At 35.6% G+C, this 17,905-nt stretch overlaps 2 protein-coding genes across 2 annotated transcripts in view; one reads left to right on the top strand and one right to left on the bottom strand.

Moving 5' to 3' along the window:
• LOC140165820 (uncharacterized) overlaps positions 1–17,905 on the bottom strand; it is a 71,000-nt gene that overhangs the window by 23,466 nt on the left and 29,629 nt on the right. The window contains 3 exon segments of the mRNA XM_072189143.1: positions 452–635; positions 1,703–1,863; positions 2,780–3,001. Of these exon segments, the coding sequence (XP_072045244.1) occupies positions 452–635; positions 1,703–1,863; positions 2,780–3,001 (567 nt within the window).
• On the top strand, positions 5,014–17,766 carry LOC140165819 (uncharacterized). Its single transcript, XM_072189142.1, has 3 exons — positions 5,014–5,198; positions 13,820–14,613; positions 15,395–17,766. The coding sequence occupies exons 2-3, from the start codon at positions 13,830–13,832 to the stop codon at positions 16,258–16,260; spliced, it is 1,650 nt and encodes a 549-aa protein (XP_072045243.1). The 5' UTR covers positions 5,014–5,198; positions 13,820–13,829; the 3' UTR covers positions 16,261–17,766.

Here is a 17,905-nt window from a genome sequence, read left to right as displayed (position 1 = left end):
TGACGATATATCAATAGTGATGGCGGTAAAGGAGTATTTTATGATCCTAGCATCCTCTTTTTATGACATTTTTCAGTAGGTATCCACAAAAAAATCTTTTTTCCAAAATTTCAGTTGATTCCTATTTTGCGAGTTATGCATGATTATGTGTATTACACTGCGCCATATGCCACTGTTGTAATTTATGTGTACTACACTGCTCCATAGGCCACTGTGTTGTAATTTATGTGTATTACACTGCTCCAGAACCAGAACATAATTCAAATTTTACAATATTTCTGCTAAACGAATTAATCTGCAAGAAATTGTTTTGTACATAAACATTATGTAGCCAGAGCTTTCCTGTGGTATAAAAATCTCAACTTTTTTGGAGAAAAGTGGGATGATGCTGTGGATCACAAAATGCCCCTTTAAAGAGTTGAAATGATAACATCCTAAACATCCCACCTACCATTTTGTGTTGAATTCATTGGTGGTTGTGTCGGTACATCCACAAATGACTGAGTGGGTTCATCTGCCATAGAGTCATCCGTATCCATGGCTTCACTGTCTTCCTTATTCTTAGCGATAGGTGAAGGTACAACAAAGGCTTGAGTGGGCTGTAGGGCCGAGTCTGAAGCTTGGTTGTCTTCATCCTGAATATGGTTCAAAGTTGAAAATAATAATTGAAAAAAAATCAACTGGATTGTACAGTGAGTTTTCACCACTTTAAAGAAGGCTTGGGTTGACCAGGTGTGCCCGTGTAAGCAATGAATAGATGACTCGAGCGGCTAAAGGTTCTTCTAAAAATATAATCTTTGGACAGTTCAGTGCTGCACAAACTGATCAATTTTTAGAGAATAAAGGTATTGGTTTTAGTCACTGGAGTACATCTATTGTCTCATATAACACGGGCGACATCATTGTTTTACGCCAAAAATAATGATGTCGCTTGTGTTATATGAGACAATAGATGCACGACAAAAGAACCAATAAGATTTTAGGAACGTTCTCAAGTGTTTAAGAATTTATTTTTAAAACCAGTTTCTGAATTGACTTAACCATTATAACTGAATTGGAGCACTTCAAATGTTATAATAAGAGTATTCTGGTCATACCTAGACCCCCACCCAATTCTCTTGACCAATTGTGGTTGGGCCTTGAAAAGTTGGTCAAAAGATGATCACCCTGAATGGCAATTTCTGTTGCCTATAAAAAGAAAAGAGTAAGATGTGGTGGGTTGCCAGTCTGATGAAACCACCAGTGTATTGGTGAAACATCACTAGAATGTGAGTTAAACATCTTCATTTTTCTTTGGGATTGGTTCAAAATGAACAAAATCCACAATAAAAAAATAATGTTGGTCTCCATACAGTATCAATACATTTATTTTGCTGCCACTGGGATAAATCAGAATGTATTCATTTCAACAAAATAAAAAATTGTATGTGTAGACCTAGTGCGTAATACTGTACATGCTTGCAGTAAAGTTGTAAACAAGTCTTGTTCATTTTAGATTAAGGGGAGTTTTATGATGGCAACTTAATTTTTGGTCAATATAGCTTATAAATAGTTAATAAAATAATATTGATCTATTAAACTGAGTAAAGAATGAGATGCGCTGGCATCTACAACTCAAAATATTGGACCTGCCTGTCGTCTATCACATGGTAGAAGATAATAAAAACAAAATTCCTATTGTTTATTCTCTAAATATAGCCACCTTTTCATCATCCTCTGTATCTGATACTCTATCAGGTTCATATGCCAAGGTAGATGCATCAGCAAGATCCGTTTTTTCTCCACCATCCTTATCCTCCTCTCCAACATCCCCATCCTCATCTGTGGTTTCCTGGTAGGCTTGAGTAGCCATATCAGCAGGATCTGTGGATAATAAGAGTGGTTAAAAATGATCTGATAACTGGTTTAAAAATCTCAGTTAATTTTGCCAAATGTTTGTATATTGCTTTTTGTATGAAGTCCTCCAAGGAAAATAAATTGTACATGTATAATTTTTTGTTTTGCTCTGTGGGCCGGTGGCCTAAAGAGTTTTTTAATAAACCTCACTGAGCTTGTTTTTGCTCAGGAAATTGATTGCTGGATACCTGCATATTTGTGAAAATAACACTTCATGGCATCTACACATTTCTGTATAACATAACAATGGACAATTCCAGTTGAAATCCATATACCCCCTATAGAAGGCATGACCTTAATCTTCCACACAGGGGGTGTCGATTTCAAATAGAATTACCCATTCAGGTAATGAGAAATTCACAATCCCTGTGTGGGAGATCAAGGTTTAAACATCTTCTATATGGGGTGTATGGATTTAAACAGGAATAGCCCAATTTTCATTGGAAGATTTAGGATTCTGTTGCAATCATTTCATGCCTTTACATTTATAGTGAATTTTATTCCGTTATCGATCAAATTTAGCCGATTATATGGGTTTCCATGACTTTGGCACTTTAAGAATTGTCTGTTTTTCCAGGTCTGAAAATTGTTTTATGGGTTTTCATCATTTCCTAGATCATGGGTGATTCAAAGCTTGTGAAATATCCTGAAAATAGTAAAAAAATCCAGAAAAACAGTGTGAAATTGGGCAAAAATACCCTAAAACGGGCTGAAAATCAATAAAATTGCGTAAATGTTGGCCACAAAATCCAGACATATCACACCCCTGCGAAGTTTTGTCTCACCAAATGCAACCCTGCGTGCACCCATAACCATCTCTCCACATCTAACACACAAAAAGTACAAAAAATGCATCTACTGATGAGTCATTATGTAGTCTTACCTGCATCTGGTGCACCCTGTGTTTCTAACTCAGCAACATTAACCGCCTGTGTAGAGACATTGGCCAAGTCTGTTGCATTCACATCACTGGTATTAACTGCTTGTGTTGAACCATTTGCTACATTAATGTCGCTTCCATTCAGGTCTGTTGTATTGACTGCTTGTGTGGAGGCGTTTGCCAAATCTGTCATATCCAAATCGGTTTCATTCACTGACTTGCCGTCTAGATAAAGATAAGAATTAAACAAAATATATACACATGTCATGGTATATCCTTCCATTTTATTTTTTATTTTATTTTATTTTATTAGTTCTTAATTTGCCTGGGGAAACTCCATCAGTGCAAGCACTGTTTTTCAGGGGTGCCCAGGGGTCAAACAAAATACATCAAAATCTTTTAAAAACACATACATTGAAATTAAATATGAAATACAGATAGTAAGATAGAATTGCACATGTATACAATATACTTTATAAAAACACTATGTAAAAATACATTTAAATACCCATGCCAGCTGGGATTACATAAGATGCACATAGTTTTAGTGAAGGAGCATTTTAAATATCAAAATTGCACAAAGAAAAGTAATGAACTAAAAAATGTATACAATATACTTTATAAAAACACTATGTAAAAATACATTTAAATACCCATGCCAGCTGGGATTACATAAGATGCACATAGTTTTAGTGAAGGAGCATTTTAAATATCAAAATTGCACAAAGAAAAGTAATGAACTAAAAATGGTGTTATGAATATAAAATATGCTTGAATGCTCCGAGACTTACTGGAAGGGGATTTTTTGCTATTTGAGGTAATTCATTAAAAGTCACCACCCCTCTTATTTGCTTTAGGGTTCCCATACACCTTCAGGGGCCCATTTCACTAAACTTTTCACCCTTCGTAACTCAAGTAACCGTTCGTAAAGTTACGAATACCCAATACTAGACGTAACTTTACGAATGGTCCTTGTAGTAAATCCCTATTACTTACGAAGGGTACCGTTCGTAAGTAAGTTTAATAGTGAAATGGAACTTATTACTTGTCGTAAGTTACGAATGATTTCGAGACTTAAGAACCTTCGTAAAGTTTAGTGAAATGGACCCCAGGACAATAATATTTCACAATCTTTCCATGTCAGACTTTCCATGACCAAACTACGAAATATCCATGACCTTGTTCGTCAATTATTGCATAGGATTTCTGATGCTGAATCATGGATATACAAAGTTTAAAATTTAAAATAAACTGGTATTCACAAAATTTCATGATTTTTGCAATTTTTACAAATATCCATGACTTTTCCAGACCTGAAAATTGAAAATGAAATTCCATTACATTTCCAGGTTTTTCCACGACAAAATTTGTCTGACAAACAAACACTTAGGCTTGTTAGAAGGCCTGATTTTCCAATTTAATATACTATATGAATAATGAAGTGATAAAGAAATGTTATATTTTAGGTGTTTTTCATTGGAATCACCCTGTATATTTTTGGCACACCCTGTATATCCATTCAAACTTTACATATTTGCAATCCTGACAATACATGCTTTCTAAAAATGTATACTTTTGCCTAGTCTGGGTGAAAACTTTTAGAAATATAATAAGAAATACAAAAATGGAGTTGATTTTTGACAAATTGCAAGATGTGACACAATTGTGACGCGATCAAGCAAAATCAGTCGGAACTCGGAAATATTAAATTCTCCATTTCTTATAGGATAGTGAAAAGCATGTTCAAAGCTGGATTTTGCAGAAAACCCCATTGAAATTGGACAACCAGTTCCAAAGATATGAGCAATTAAAGAGTTTCCAAAACAATAGGAAACAAAAGGAAATATTTTCTTTGTTTGGCTATATCTCAAAATCAATATTTCCGAGTTCCGACTGATTTTGCTTGATCGCATCACAATTGGGCCCCATCTCAAAAAACATGACCTTATGTCATTTTAGTGACAATAAGGCTATTAATATATCTTTTGCAATTAATTTTTATACCAATGATAATTTATAAGATTGTCCAAAAGAATTTGTGAAAATTAACTGCCTGTGAAAATATATCAAGGGGAATTCCCAGTCATTGTAATTGGTGACTATGGATGCACACACAATCATAGCCAAACAGGTTAAAGTCTATACATGTACACATACGCCAGTGCTCACTAAAAATAGCCCTGGGTTTTTCCAACACAGTAAGAAAACTACAGTAGAGCTACATGTATGTCTGTCCTTGTACGGTCATACAGATCTATTGGCAAATTATGCAGTTTTCTTGGATAATGCTTGAGGAAGAAAAATATACTAATTAGCTAATATGCTAATTATCATTTTGAAAAAAAGTCAAAGATTAAACCTAATTAATACTAGACTTGTGCAAAGCTGAGAATTTGACCACATTTAATGTCCAAAACCAGAGGTAAGTGTTTAGTTGATTTTGACAATACAATCAGAGCCTATGCAGATGTGGCTGTAGATTTATTTAAGTTTGCTTGGCTTAAATTTGATTAAAAAAACTTAATTGAGACTCGTAACATTGTGTATTGATCCGGCATGTGAGTGGCCTCTTCCAAAAATTGTGGAAATTCACTATAGCCTTGGCTGGCAATTGTGATTTGTCCACTATATGACCGTATCAATGTAACAGCAGGTGTCAGCATACTCGCCATATTAGTCTGATAATCACTATTTCATCCACAACTCATCCACATTATCAGAAAAAACAAACACTTTTGTCCAAATGCACATAATTTTATAGCAGTATGTAAAGTGTCACAGTAAGCTTCAGTAAATGACAGAGTTGTTTGATTTAAATCACTGATTTAACTTTTTTTCCATTTTTTACCATTTTTGATAAATTTAATGTAAGTTAATTTCTTGCTTAAATTGACTGTTTTATTTCATTCTTAATGCTTCTACAACTTTTGGATACAATTAAAATACCTCTATGATGTCATTTTATCTATTGCTAAAAAATCATCTTTAAGGTGCAGAATTCAACAGGTTTGTTCACCATGATTTTAACAAATTTTTTCTTTGAAATTTTCACATGTAAAAACAAGTTTTGATTTTTTGTAAATTAAAGGATTGTGCATATGACTAACATTCCACTGGTCCTCTTTTGACTTTATCATGGGGTATAGCAGTTCTTAAAATAAAAAAATCAATAAAAAAAATTGATTTAAATAAAAAAAATCCGATAAAATCAAAAAATCTGATTTTTTTGATTTTTTTTTTAATAAAAAAAAATCAACAACCCTGGTAAATGAAAACTTATGTTCTGTGAATCTGTGCAATAGAAATGCCATGCAAAATATTGCTCACCCCTCCTCTTGATCTGCCAAAAATCCCCCTCAGCCTGCAAAAAATTCTTTACCCTCTCTTTGCACATGCACGTTTTTGCAGTGTTTTCCAAAGCCTTTTTAGAAAATTTTGCTTGCCTCCCCTTGGCTAGTCCCCTTCTCCACCTGTCAAAAAATCCCCCCTCAATTTATAAAGCACATTGCTTTTACACTGATTATGATCGTATTCGTTTTGGACAATGCCAAATAAAAAATGTGGAAACTGCGGAAACACCAATCTATATTGTGCACACATTATTGACTGGCGCACACTTATGTGAATTTATGCAAACATAAGTTGGGAATTTAATGTTGTGCACAACAACAAAATTGAATAATTTTTTCGCCAGAAGGCAAGGCATTTTATGAAATGACACATCACTAATTGCACCAGAATCCATTTCACATGCAAGCAAGTTAATCCCTATTGAAGAACATGTGACAGTAATTTCAAGTAAGCTGCATCTTAAGGGGGTACTACACCCCTGCTCAATTTTGTGCCTATTTTTGCATTTTTCTAAAAAATAATAAGAAATAGTCCAGTGCAATGACGTCCCAATACAATGAAGGCTGACAGCAATTGAGCACAAATAACCATGACGTCATTGCACTAGACAATTTCAGCGGCAGGAATTTTGAATATCGCGTGTTGAGAGATGGCTGTTTTTATGGTCAATATAAGTTTGTTTTATATTAAAATAAAACCATGTGTTTCGTGCTTGATAATTATTTTTCTAACATATAAGGCATAATGTTGTGATTGCCGGAGTCATCCTTTAATATTTTTCTAAGTCAACAGCATAGCAATTTGTGTGTGCGATTTGCTTGCATTTGTAATAATATTTATTTGAATTACCAAAATACAAACAATATAATACAACAATGTAAGAAAATGGTAATTCAGGAAAGAAAAATCGACTTGTAAGTCCAAACACAGAGTGCTTTCCTTTCCTGTTACATAACATTTAAATCATAATATATGCCGTAATAGAAAACACAAAACAAATACAAAATAAAATAGATATTTGTACCTTCGAGGGCACTCACATTTCCCAGCTATACGGGTATGTGCCATGGCGACGACCCCCTTTTTCAGAGCCACTGGCCGTTCCTTAGACCCTCTGAATTCATTGTTTGCCCGCTCTGAAGCCCCAAAATTTTTCTAGCCGTTCCATAGACCCTCAGATCATCGATTTCCGCTCTCATCGGCATCTTGAGAGACGTGTTTTCTGTCCTACTATTTCAAGCCCAAAAGCAGACCCAAAAGCTACTTTTATGCAGCCCAAAAACTTCAAAGGGAATTTTCCATTAATTTCTTCCCCATTGAAACACATTGTAAGGAATAAGGTGAACTTTGGGTGGGATTTTGGGCTCCTTTAGTAGTGGCAACACTGGTTGACTGATAATAAATAAACATTGCAGCAATGCCGATCGCGAGAGTCCAGCTGGTGAACATTTTAGCTAGAAATAAATGATTTTGAGATCTCTTTTTGGAATAAAATTGCCAAATATGAGGAAAAGTACCTTAATAATTATGTACACATCCTTGCAGCTCTCCATAAACAATGAATTAAAAGGTAATTTACGATCTACTGGTCTAGTAAAATCGGAGTGGAATGGCTGTCAAATTCTGCACACTTCACTCAATCATCTCATGGTATAAGCATGACAGTTCAATGTAGTCTAAATGTTTTTCTATTCGGCACTGAAAAAAAATAATTCTTGTGAGTTTGTTTTTATACAAACCGTTCAAACCCAAGGGAACGTCCTTTATTATTATCATACTAGTTCTTTGTTATTATTTACCTAATCCTCTTACGCCGTCTTGGCAATGGATGCTTGGATGTTTATGATGGGTTTTGATTGATTGGCTGTCACTCAAATAATATTTAGCTATAATATATATTTAGTTATAATTGTTTACAGTTATTTCATAATTTTCAGTGGAGAAATAAGTTTGATAATATTATTAAAAATAACACGATATAAATGAATGGGATGAATGTGTTTTTTTATGTTTTTTTGTTATCAATATATTATTTTTAAATATTATATTACTACTATTTATTTTTATTTATTATTTATTTATATAATCTATTATTTTTATTTTTATTTATTACTATTATATTATTAAATTATTATTATAAATATTAATCATTATTTTATTATTATTATTATTCATTATTATTACTATTTATCATTTAATATCACTATCTTATTTTTAAATTTGTAAAGATACAATTAAAAAGTATAGGCCTACACTGAATTCATTTCAGATTTTTTTCTTTATCTTTTTTCTTTTTATAGGCCTTTTAGCTTATTTGTACAGCTTAGCTAAGTATAATATATTATTTGTTTATGTTATTATTTTTGTTAAATTCTTCAGGTAACTTTCATTTATTTATCATTCATGAATTAATTTAAATTTATTTAGATGGTACTGTAGGCTAGCATAGTAGCATGATTTTAATTTTATAAGTTTGTCATGATTTATTAAAATGACGACTTTGTTTATTATTTTACATGATAAATCTCTAGTACTAATAATTCCTGTATTTTTTATTTATTTTTAAATCATAATATCATGATTCATTTTCATTTATAATAAATGTATTTTTATTTATTTTTAAATTTGCTAAAATAATGTCAGCTGACCGTGGGTGATGGTACTCAAGTACTTGTGGCTTTTGATATACTATGGAATAATCGAAGTCAAGTGGTGACTTCCATATAAGGCTCATATATAATGGACGTTCCCTTGGGTTTGAACGGTTTGTGTTTTTATGGTGGGCTTTTGTAATGCTGCTATAATTATCAGAATAGCATAGATTGTAGGTCTACAGGGTCTAGTAATTTTGATTTGAATGCTGTTTTGCTTTGTTGAGGTTTCCATCGTAATGGGCCAAACCAGACCTATTTTGCATTAATGATTTTCCTGATTAATAATTGAACCCTGGTTTGGCCTGCGGGTTTAGTTTCCGAGATTTTTCAGATTTTGGCGGCCGATCAGTTCCCAAGACCCCCCCTTTTGGCCAGTCAATCAGTTCCCAAGACCCCCCTTTTTGACCGGCCAATCAGTTCCCTAGACCCTCCTTTTGGGTGGCCGATCAGTTCCTTAGACCTCAAGTTCGAAACTGGCGGCGGCACACCCCACCAAAAAAAAATTCGAGTGCCCCCGGGATTTGTACTACAGTTTGATCAACTCGTAATCGGCAGAATTGTTTGGCTTTTATCACTACGCCGAAAAGTAGACCCCCCTCCATTAAAAGTGTCATAGTTGACCTGTCTGGTCTCTATTGTGTGTGTTTAAAAAAATAGACAACATATCAAACTTGAATAATTTGTGATACTTCTAGCAAAATGTCACAAGACAGTTCTTGAAATAAAATATATAATATAAATATTAATCCGCGATGTTATAAGTATTAAGTTTAGTGATATCTGGGGGTGTTTACTACTATAGGTTGTGGTCACGACAAATAAACGAGGCAAAAATTGGTTCACTTGTAACCACTGCTACAAGGGGTTAAGAAGGGGGTGTTAAGATATTTTCCTATTATATTTTGAACATGCTCTGAAATAATCTGATTAATTCCACAAGCTTCAAGTTTAATGGTACTATAAGTGTTTTGATATTACAGTGGAAACTCGTTAATATGAGATCGCCGGGGTCGGCATGTTTAGCTCGTATTAAGCGGAGTTCGTTTTAAAAGTCAGGTACAAAATATGTGTCGGAAGACTGCATGTGTTTAAGCCTAATGTCGGCTCAGTGGGCTGTACAAGCAAAACTTCACTGGTCGAGTCTGCATAGCCGTCTTCATTATTTTATACTAGATTTGCAGCCTCCGAGCAATGTCACAGTTCGAAATTCCCTCAATCGGTATGATAGGCTAATAATTGTTTTTGATTTTCGGCAAAAGCTTTCTGATGAAATTCAGATGATTTTCTCAGGGTGATTATCGTAAACAAATAAAACAATTATACGTCGATATCGGGATTTCCCCTACTTCCAGCAGCTAGTAAACATGCCTTGAAGGGTTTCCCACTTTCGATCCAAGGGCCGACTTCCGCGTTTGTGATTGGATAGTCTGGTATGTCGTCAGCAATAATTGGCCTTATATGGCAAATTTCGTCATGACTTGATTTTATAACATCTAAAAATAGGAAAGGGAATCCTCATTTGCCGCTGAAGTGATGTCTCGAGCGAGTATTTTGTCAACTTCTCACATGATTTACATCATAAATTTACCTTGGGAAATTAGCTCGTTTTATCCATCATAAAAACAATAGAAAACAAAAGCTTTGACTGACAGCAAGTGCTCGTATTACGCGGATTTCGTCTCATTTACCTCGTATTAAACAGTTTATTTTGTACAGTAAATAATAGGGAAAATCGGGACCACAAGTTTCTGTTCGTAGTAAGCGGTTTCTCGCATTAAGCGATCTCGTATTAACGAGTTTCCACTGTATAAGCAAAATGTTTAAAAACAGCTCATACATGTGCAACAGTGATAACCACCATCCCATGGGGGCAGTATATACCAGGGTTTAATGTGCCCCCCCCCTCGGACTCTACCAAACCAATTTTTTTTAGCTTCCTTTTATGTTCCTATAACACATTCAAGATGTTAACAGAAAATGATTCCTGGTACTTCGGCCATATTCAAGATCAAAGGTCAACACAGTGGTCAAATTTCAAAGTTGCTAAAATTTGGTTAAAAAGCACGCCAAATTATTCCTCTCATTTCAATCATAAGGATTCAGAAAAAGTATAGTTTGACCAGGGATGTGAGAGTCTACTCTCACATCCCTGGTTTGACCTACCTGCAGTGTTGTGAGTCGGTAAATTACCGGTTAATTTATATGGTAAATTACCGGTGATTTACCGCCATCTTAATTTACCGTGGTAAAATAGGGTAAAATAAGTAAAATATGAAATAAAGGGATTTTTTTATTAAAACTTCTAAAAATATTGTTTTTGTTTCTTTGTTTTATAGTAGATGCCAATGTTGTTTGCAATATTTGCACAACTTACTTGAAATAATGATTTTGTAGACCCTACTACCTGTGACCAGGGATGTGACATACTGTTCTTGAGTTATAAGCTAAAAAGATCAAATCTTGGGGGTTTGGTCATTTTCTTTGGCCAACAGGGGCCAAAAATTAAAAATGCTCTGATTTCAAAGAAAATGGTCTCAAATTGCTTGTTATGTAAAACAAGTCAAACGAGATCTGATTGCGTTTGCCTGCAACCGCGAGGATGCACAGCCAGCAGTAGACTTCTCCGTAGTCCACTTGCCAATTGTGCACTACTCTGGCTATTACATTTAAGCTTAAAACTCTGATTTAATTAATGAGTGCACAATTGATAGATTTTCACAACTGATCTTTTCAGTCACCGTCGCCCTCTGTTTGTTAGCTTCCCAAGTGGACTACTGACTTTGCCTTGAGAGTTAGGCCAATTTCTGGCCTAACTAAAATTAGTGATGATGTAATGCATCTTTAAAAATGAATCTGGCTTGTGATTGGTCGCCCAGATCTCGTTATTGTTTAAATCCTCCCGACGCGTACTGGTACCATTATAACTATACATGGTACACAACTATCTAGGGAATGCGGCGCTTTTGTGCTGGTGGATGAACGTATGCATCTAGCGCGTATTGTACCACCATGCTTAGTCTTGTGGTTAGATTTTATTGATAAACAAGTATGATTGACAGTGTGTAAGTCCGGGGTAAAGTTCTGCTTAAAAGTGAAAGTCCATAGTCGGTTTTTCGGATAATAAACTGGCAGATTCTAAAATTAGAATTGTTCAGTATTGAAGTGTCATTATAATTATGCCATTATGATATGTTGCATTCAATAATATAAGCCTCACGCAGGGCCTATACTTTACTTTTACTGTCACAAATATAATTATATAGCCTAAACTTTTTCATAACCATTTTATACTAGTATTTTGATGTAGGCCTACTAAATATCAGTATAATTTCGAGTTCAACTGAATGCGTTCATCATGATTAATAAAATCTTTATTTATCAAAAATCGACTATGGCATAGTCTAAGCCAGCAGTGACAAATGAATCTGTGAGGACCGGAAGTGATCCCTTAATTACCTTTGACCCCGCAAAAATATTACTTAGTGCTTAGGATGTCATAAGGAGTATTCCTGGTGAATTTCAGCTTAATCGGAACTTATACATGGATTTTAATTTTTTTTAAATTTATGATTGACCTTTTGACCCCCTTAATGACCTTTGACCTCAATGAAAAAAACCCTTATGTACACCGACAAAATGCATTGTTCCAATTTTAATTAAAAAATTCTATTATGTTTATTTGTCGAGATTAAAATTCTTAAAGTTATACAGCTAAAAACAGGGAGTGACCCCTTAATGACCTTTGACCCCCAAAATAAAAATACCATACATACATTAGGTAACACTGATTCATGTATGATGATTATATTACTCTGGCCTGTTTACATTTTGAGATAAAAATGTTTAAACTTTTTGATAATTTTGGTTTTGACCGGAAGTAACCCTTAATGACCTTTGACCCCAAAACTGTAGGCATCCTAAAGACCCTAGCTAGTAGCGATGCATGTGTGCTAATGGCGACTCTCTGCTATGTAATTTGTAAAGACAGTGATTTGTTGAATATTTTTACAAATTTTTCAGACTTTTACCGAAGTGACCCCTTAATGACCTTTGATCCCAATTCTGTTAACAACTTTTAGACACTGGCTATAGATGATGCATGTGTGTAAGTGACGTCACGGTGCTATGTAATATGTGGGAGGAGTAGCATTTTTAGTGAAAATCCAAGTTTTGGCCATTGACCGGAAGTGGATGACATTTGACCGGAAGTTGATCATGTGACATCTGTGGCACTACCAAACGGTTCTACTGACCAAGTATGGTCATCATGCCTGAAAGCATGTGGCTACGATGGCTGATTATGATGTTGACAGAAGAAGAAGAAGAAGAAAGAAGAAGAAGAATGCGGTAAAAAGAATGCACAGCGCCGATGGCGGCTGTGCAATGAAAGATAGTTGTGACCATGTAGGATGTTTCATTACCTAGGAAACATCACAAAATAGATTGTGGTCAATATATGCGCCATAGGCTGTAATGGCGATTGACCTTTATTGCCCAATTTTGTCAATAACGAAGCACTTTAGGCAGTGCAAACGATTCCATAGTTGACTTGTTTTTACATGACGCGCACTTTGAGACCATTTGTATTTAAATCGGAGCATTTTTAAAATTTTGGCCCCTGTGTAAATCGGAGCATTGTGGCCAAAAATAATAATTTGGTGTGCTTTTTAACCAGATTTGAGCAACTTTGAAATATGACCACTGTGTTGACTTTCGAACTTGAATATGGCTAGAGTGCCGGGAATTATTTTTTATTAACATCTTGAAAGTTGAACATCCTGGGGGATGTACATTAAACTAAAGTATACACTGGGCTGTTCATAACATCATTTCACTTGGAATTTTTAAGTAAGCAAAGCAATGACCCCCTTATTAACCTATAAACATCTAGCCCTGTTCTTTTGTTCCATTATTCATTGTATTTCTTTTGTTCAAAAGGGGTCTCGCCTTCAGAGCGACTAACATGCTTACCATAGCTCAACAAGACACAGATTATTTCTGATAGTGGTCTGTTTCTGTCTTTTTATCTGTTATACAGAAACATCATTATGGGGGCTACGGTTGACAAAATTGAAGTCCAGAACATGGAGTTCCATGAAAGAATTGGAGAAGGAGGATTTGGGACAGTCAAACGTGTGTCCTTGAAGAAGCCCTACAAAGGATACACAGAAGCTGCAGCCAAGAGTGTACTCTTTGACTTAGGTGAGCAAGAAGTCAAAGTCATGAGCCAACTCAAGCATCCACACATAGTAACATTGCTAGGAATTTGCCAAACTGTAGCTGCTGACCTTATTATAATGGAATATGCACCCAATGGATCCCTTCATGATTATCTTAAAGACCAAGCAAAACCACTGCCTTATCAGCTGCAACAAAAATGGGCCAGAGAGTCTGCAGTAGCCATTAAATATCTTCATGGACGGAACTACTTGCATAGGGACATCAAGCCTCAGAACTGCCTTCTCTTTCAAGACAACCTCTTGAAGTTGTGTGATTTTGGTCTTGCACGCGAGATAGAGCAATCCCAGACGACGTCCAGCCACAAGGGAACCTATCGCTACATGGCACCAGAAATTCATGTGGGGAATGAGCGTGGAAGGGCTATCTATTCAAAGCCAGCTGATGTTTGGGCATATGGAATGCTGCTACTAGAGATCTGCACAAGGAAACCACCCTTCGAGCAATTGGAATGGCACAGAGTAGTTTTTGAAGTGGGCAGTGGAACCAAGCCATCCATACCTGAAGGCTGCCCCAAAGATCTGTCAGACATCATGCAACAGTGCTGGAATAGTGACCCTAAACAGCGACCTACAATCACATTGATTGTAAAGGGTATGTAGAGTATATTTTTTTCTTGCCAACTTACTGAGATCGATCTCGCTTGATCACACTGCAGGTGTTGTTAAGCGGAAGCACCTGTAAATAGTATTTGGTATGGATTTTCTGCTGCCAAATGTTCCTATTTTTCGCTAGTTTTCACTACTCGTTAATGACTTTTTGATGAATGGGCAGGGCAGGGGCACAGACGGCACAGCAAGTGACTGCCATCATTAAAGGATATATATTAAGGGCAGTACGGCAGTCAGGAAAGGCACCGACTGCAAATCACCCCGTCGGTTAATTCGAGGGCTGGGGAGGAGTATGAGGGAAGATGTGCCCTCTCATAAATGGAGAAAGTTGTGAAAAATAAAAGTAGAAATGGAGTGACTTGGTGCATAGTTTTAAAGCGTAATTGATTAATTGAGTCTGAAAACTAAAAATTCAACAGATGCAAACTTCTTAATAGTGTAAAAACAATAAATATTAGCAATGAATAACATAAATACAGAAGAAGCAGTTAATCAATATTAGAGCTGCAAACTTGTATTATTTAGCAGGATATATAATTATATGTTTTACAGAAGGGGTTATTCTTTCCATACCTTAATTTTCTAAAGATGTTGACATTTCTATAACTTGACATGTTTTTGAATGGGTAAAATAGCTTTTTCTTCCAAAAGGGCTTATATTTTCCATACCAAAAAGTAAGGAATTATCAAGTTTACATATACCCCAAGCTGTTATATAGAAATGAATTCATAGCAGATAACACTCATTTTTCTTCTTTCTCTAGCATTATGTACGTATGGATCATTTGAGAGAGAGATTCATCCTGAATATCAAGGAAAATCACTTGAGAGTGACCGTATTGCCTGCTGTCCAAATGGAGACATAGTCATGTCTTGTTACGAGAACCTCTATCTACTTGATGCTGATGGGAAATGCAAAATGCAGCTGAAATCAACTGAAACCGATTCTAAGAAACAAATAGCCAAGATTGTTACTAATCTCTGTGTATCACCACTAGGATACATCTTTGTTGTAAATTCCACCTCCACATTTGTTCATGTGTTCAATGTAGACGGGCAATACCTTCACTGCTTCAATACCTTAACAGCACCTGAATCCGATTCCTACGCATATGATGGCACTGATAGGTATCTTGCCATAGATAGAGAAGGGAAATTATTGGTAGATGATCCTAACAGAGGTATCATAACAATCCATACATGTCCTGATGGTAAGATTGTAAATACAATCAGATGCTCATTAATTACAAGTAATTATGGTGCAAATATGGCTGTGAATAGTAAGAATCAAATTCTGATCCAATCCTTCATGGTACATCTTGCCGGTATACATTATAAAGCGGCAGTAGCAATCGACTATTCAGGTGAAGAGGTGTTTCGATTCACACCTAAGACTACTGACAAAATACGGTTATGGCCAGGTGCAGTAATATGTGATGATCAAGATAACATATACATTGTCATAAAATCAAGAGGTGCTAATGCTGGTCATATTCACATATACAGTCCTACAGGTAGATTCCTTCAATGCCTAACCAGTGGATTGCACAAACCCATTGATTTGGCTCTTACACATGATGGATCACTCATGGTGAGCAATAGCAAATCGATCCTCCTGTACAGTAAATAAGATGGCAATTGACCTTGTCTGTAAATCCCATAAGCATTTGCGAGAAGACCCGAGATGTCGTCATTTGACAATGTAACGATGTGCGCATCGGCGTGACATCAAATGACGAGTGGGATGTGCCTAGCAGATAGGCGAGGTCTGCTGGTTTTCTGTTGACATAACAATGGGCAGTCTTCAGTAAACAGCTCTTTTCAGAGCCACCAAACCATCCAATTTTGCAGATAGGCGAGGTCTGCTTATTCTCTGTTGACATGGGGCAGTCTTCAGTGAACGGCTCTTTTCAGAGCCATCAGTAGGCAAGAGGTGGCCTACATGTCTCATTCTTAGGTACTTTGCCTTGAAGAAGTCAAGAGCTAGTCACATTTGAGGAAAAAGCATTTAAGTCCCTCGCAAATTGTAGAGACGTGCTCCAATATGATCGCCCTCATGCACAGTCTATATAAATTACTGTAAAAGTGGAAATTTTCGTGAGGTTTTTATTTTCGCGAATTTCGCGAGTGGACATAAAATCGCGAAAATAAAAACTCGCGAAAATAACCTTTTGCATTAGGTTTCTATTGTATCAATATCAAAACCGCGAAATTTAATTCTCGCGCAATTGATAAAATCTTCAAAATCGCGAAAAAGTATGCCAGCTTTACATGAACAATTTGATTGAAATTATGCGTGGTTCGGTTTGAAATTAAAAGTTTCTTTACATACCAGAATATATTTGATCAACTTTTCAGAAATAGGTGAAAAAGAGGGTGCAATGACGGGCCTCTTTTTTGGAACACCCTGTATCTGTTTGTATTTATATTCTATATAGCTCTGTACATTAAGATTATCAGGACTTCCAAAGAGTCCAGTACATTTATATTAATGGAATTTTTTTCCTGAATAAAACTGAACTAAAACTGACATCTGTAGTGAAAATTTCTTACACCATGGTTTATAATCCAAATATAAGATTCTAAAGATAACTTATAAGGGCATATGAGATTAGAGTTTGCTTGCAAAATGATAAGTACATCAGTACAGCCACCACAGGAAGATACAACAAGCTTTACTTGTTTAACACTTCCTGCGCACAACCGAATATTCCCTTACCTGCCCACCAAGTAAGGGTGTGCAATATCGCGCTATAGATGTGACAATATTGTTAGAAAATATATATTATCGCGATGCCACTGGTTGTAAAGGATTGTATGGCATCTTTATACAAGCAATGATACAAATATTAGTAAACAATTTCAGAAACTTCAATTATCAATTGGTGCTTAGAGACAAGAAAAACACTGGTTGGAAAACTCAGAAGACAATTTGCATAGATGAGTCGGTGGACAATACCGATATTCCTCAGCTGGTTGTCTTTATTCAATTTTTTTAACTTTGATAAAGTCTTTCTCACTCTACTGCAAATAAGGGGAAGGACAACTGGAGAAGACGTTTACATGGCTGTGTACAGATGGTGCTCCTTCAATGTTAGGCAAGGAAAAAGGTTGAGCTGCAAAAATGAAAACTCTGTGCCCAATAGTAATCAAGAACAGTGTGTTATGTTATGTATATATGAAGAGCTTTGTTGCAAAACCCCTTACATCCACTTGAGCAATTTTGAGAACACATCGAAAAATTTTCAAAAAAAATCACTGATATAAGGGGCTTT

Source organism: Amphiura filiformis, chromosome 12, assembly GCF_039555335.1.
Source record: "Amphiura filiformis chromosome 12, Afil_fr2py, whole genome shotgun sequence".
NCBI lineage: Eukaryota > Metazoa > Echinodermata > Ophiuroidea > Amphilepidida > Amphiuridae > Amphiura > Amphiura filiformis.
Note: the sequence above shows the minus strand (reverse complement) of the source record. Positions and strands in the feature narration are given on the sequence as shown.

What these genes read in the sequence shown, in the direction of transcription:
- LOC140165819 (XM_072189142.1), top strand. Translation starts at nt 13,830, where the DNA reads ATGGGGGCTACGGTTGACAAAATTGAAGTCCAGAACATGGAGTTCCAT. An exon ending in AATCACATTGATTGTAAAGG is followed by an intron (nt 14,614 to 15,394) that starts GTATGTAGAGTA and finishes TTCTTTCTCTAG; the next exon opens with CATTATGTACGTATGGATCA.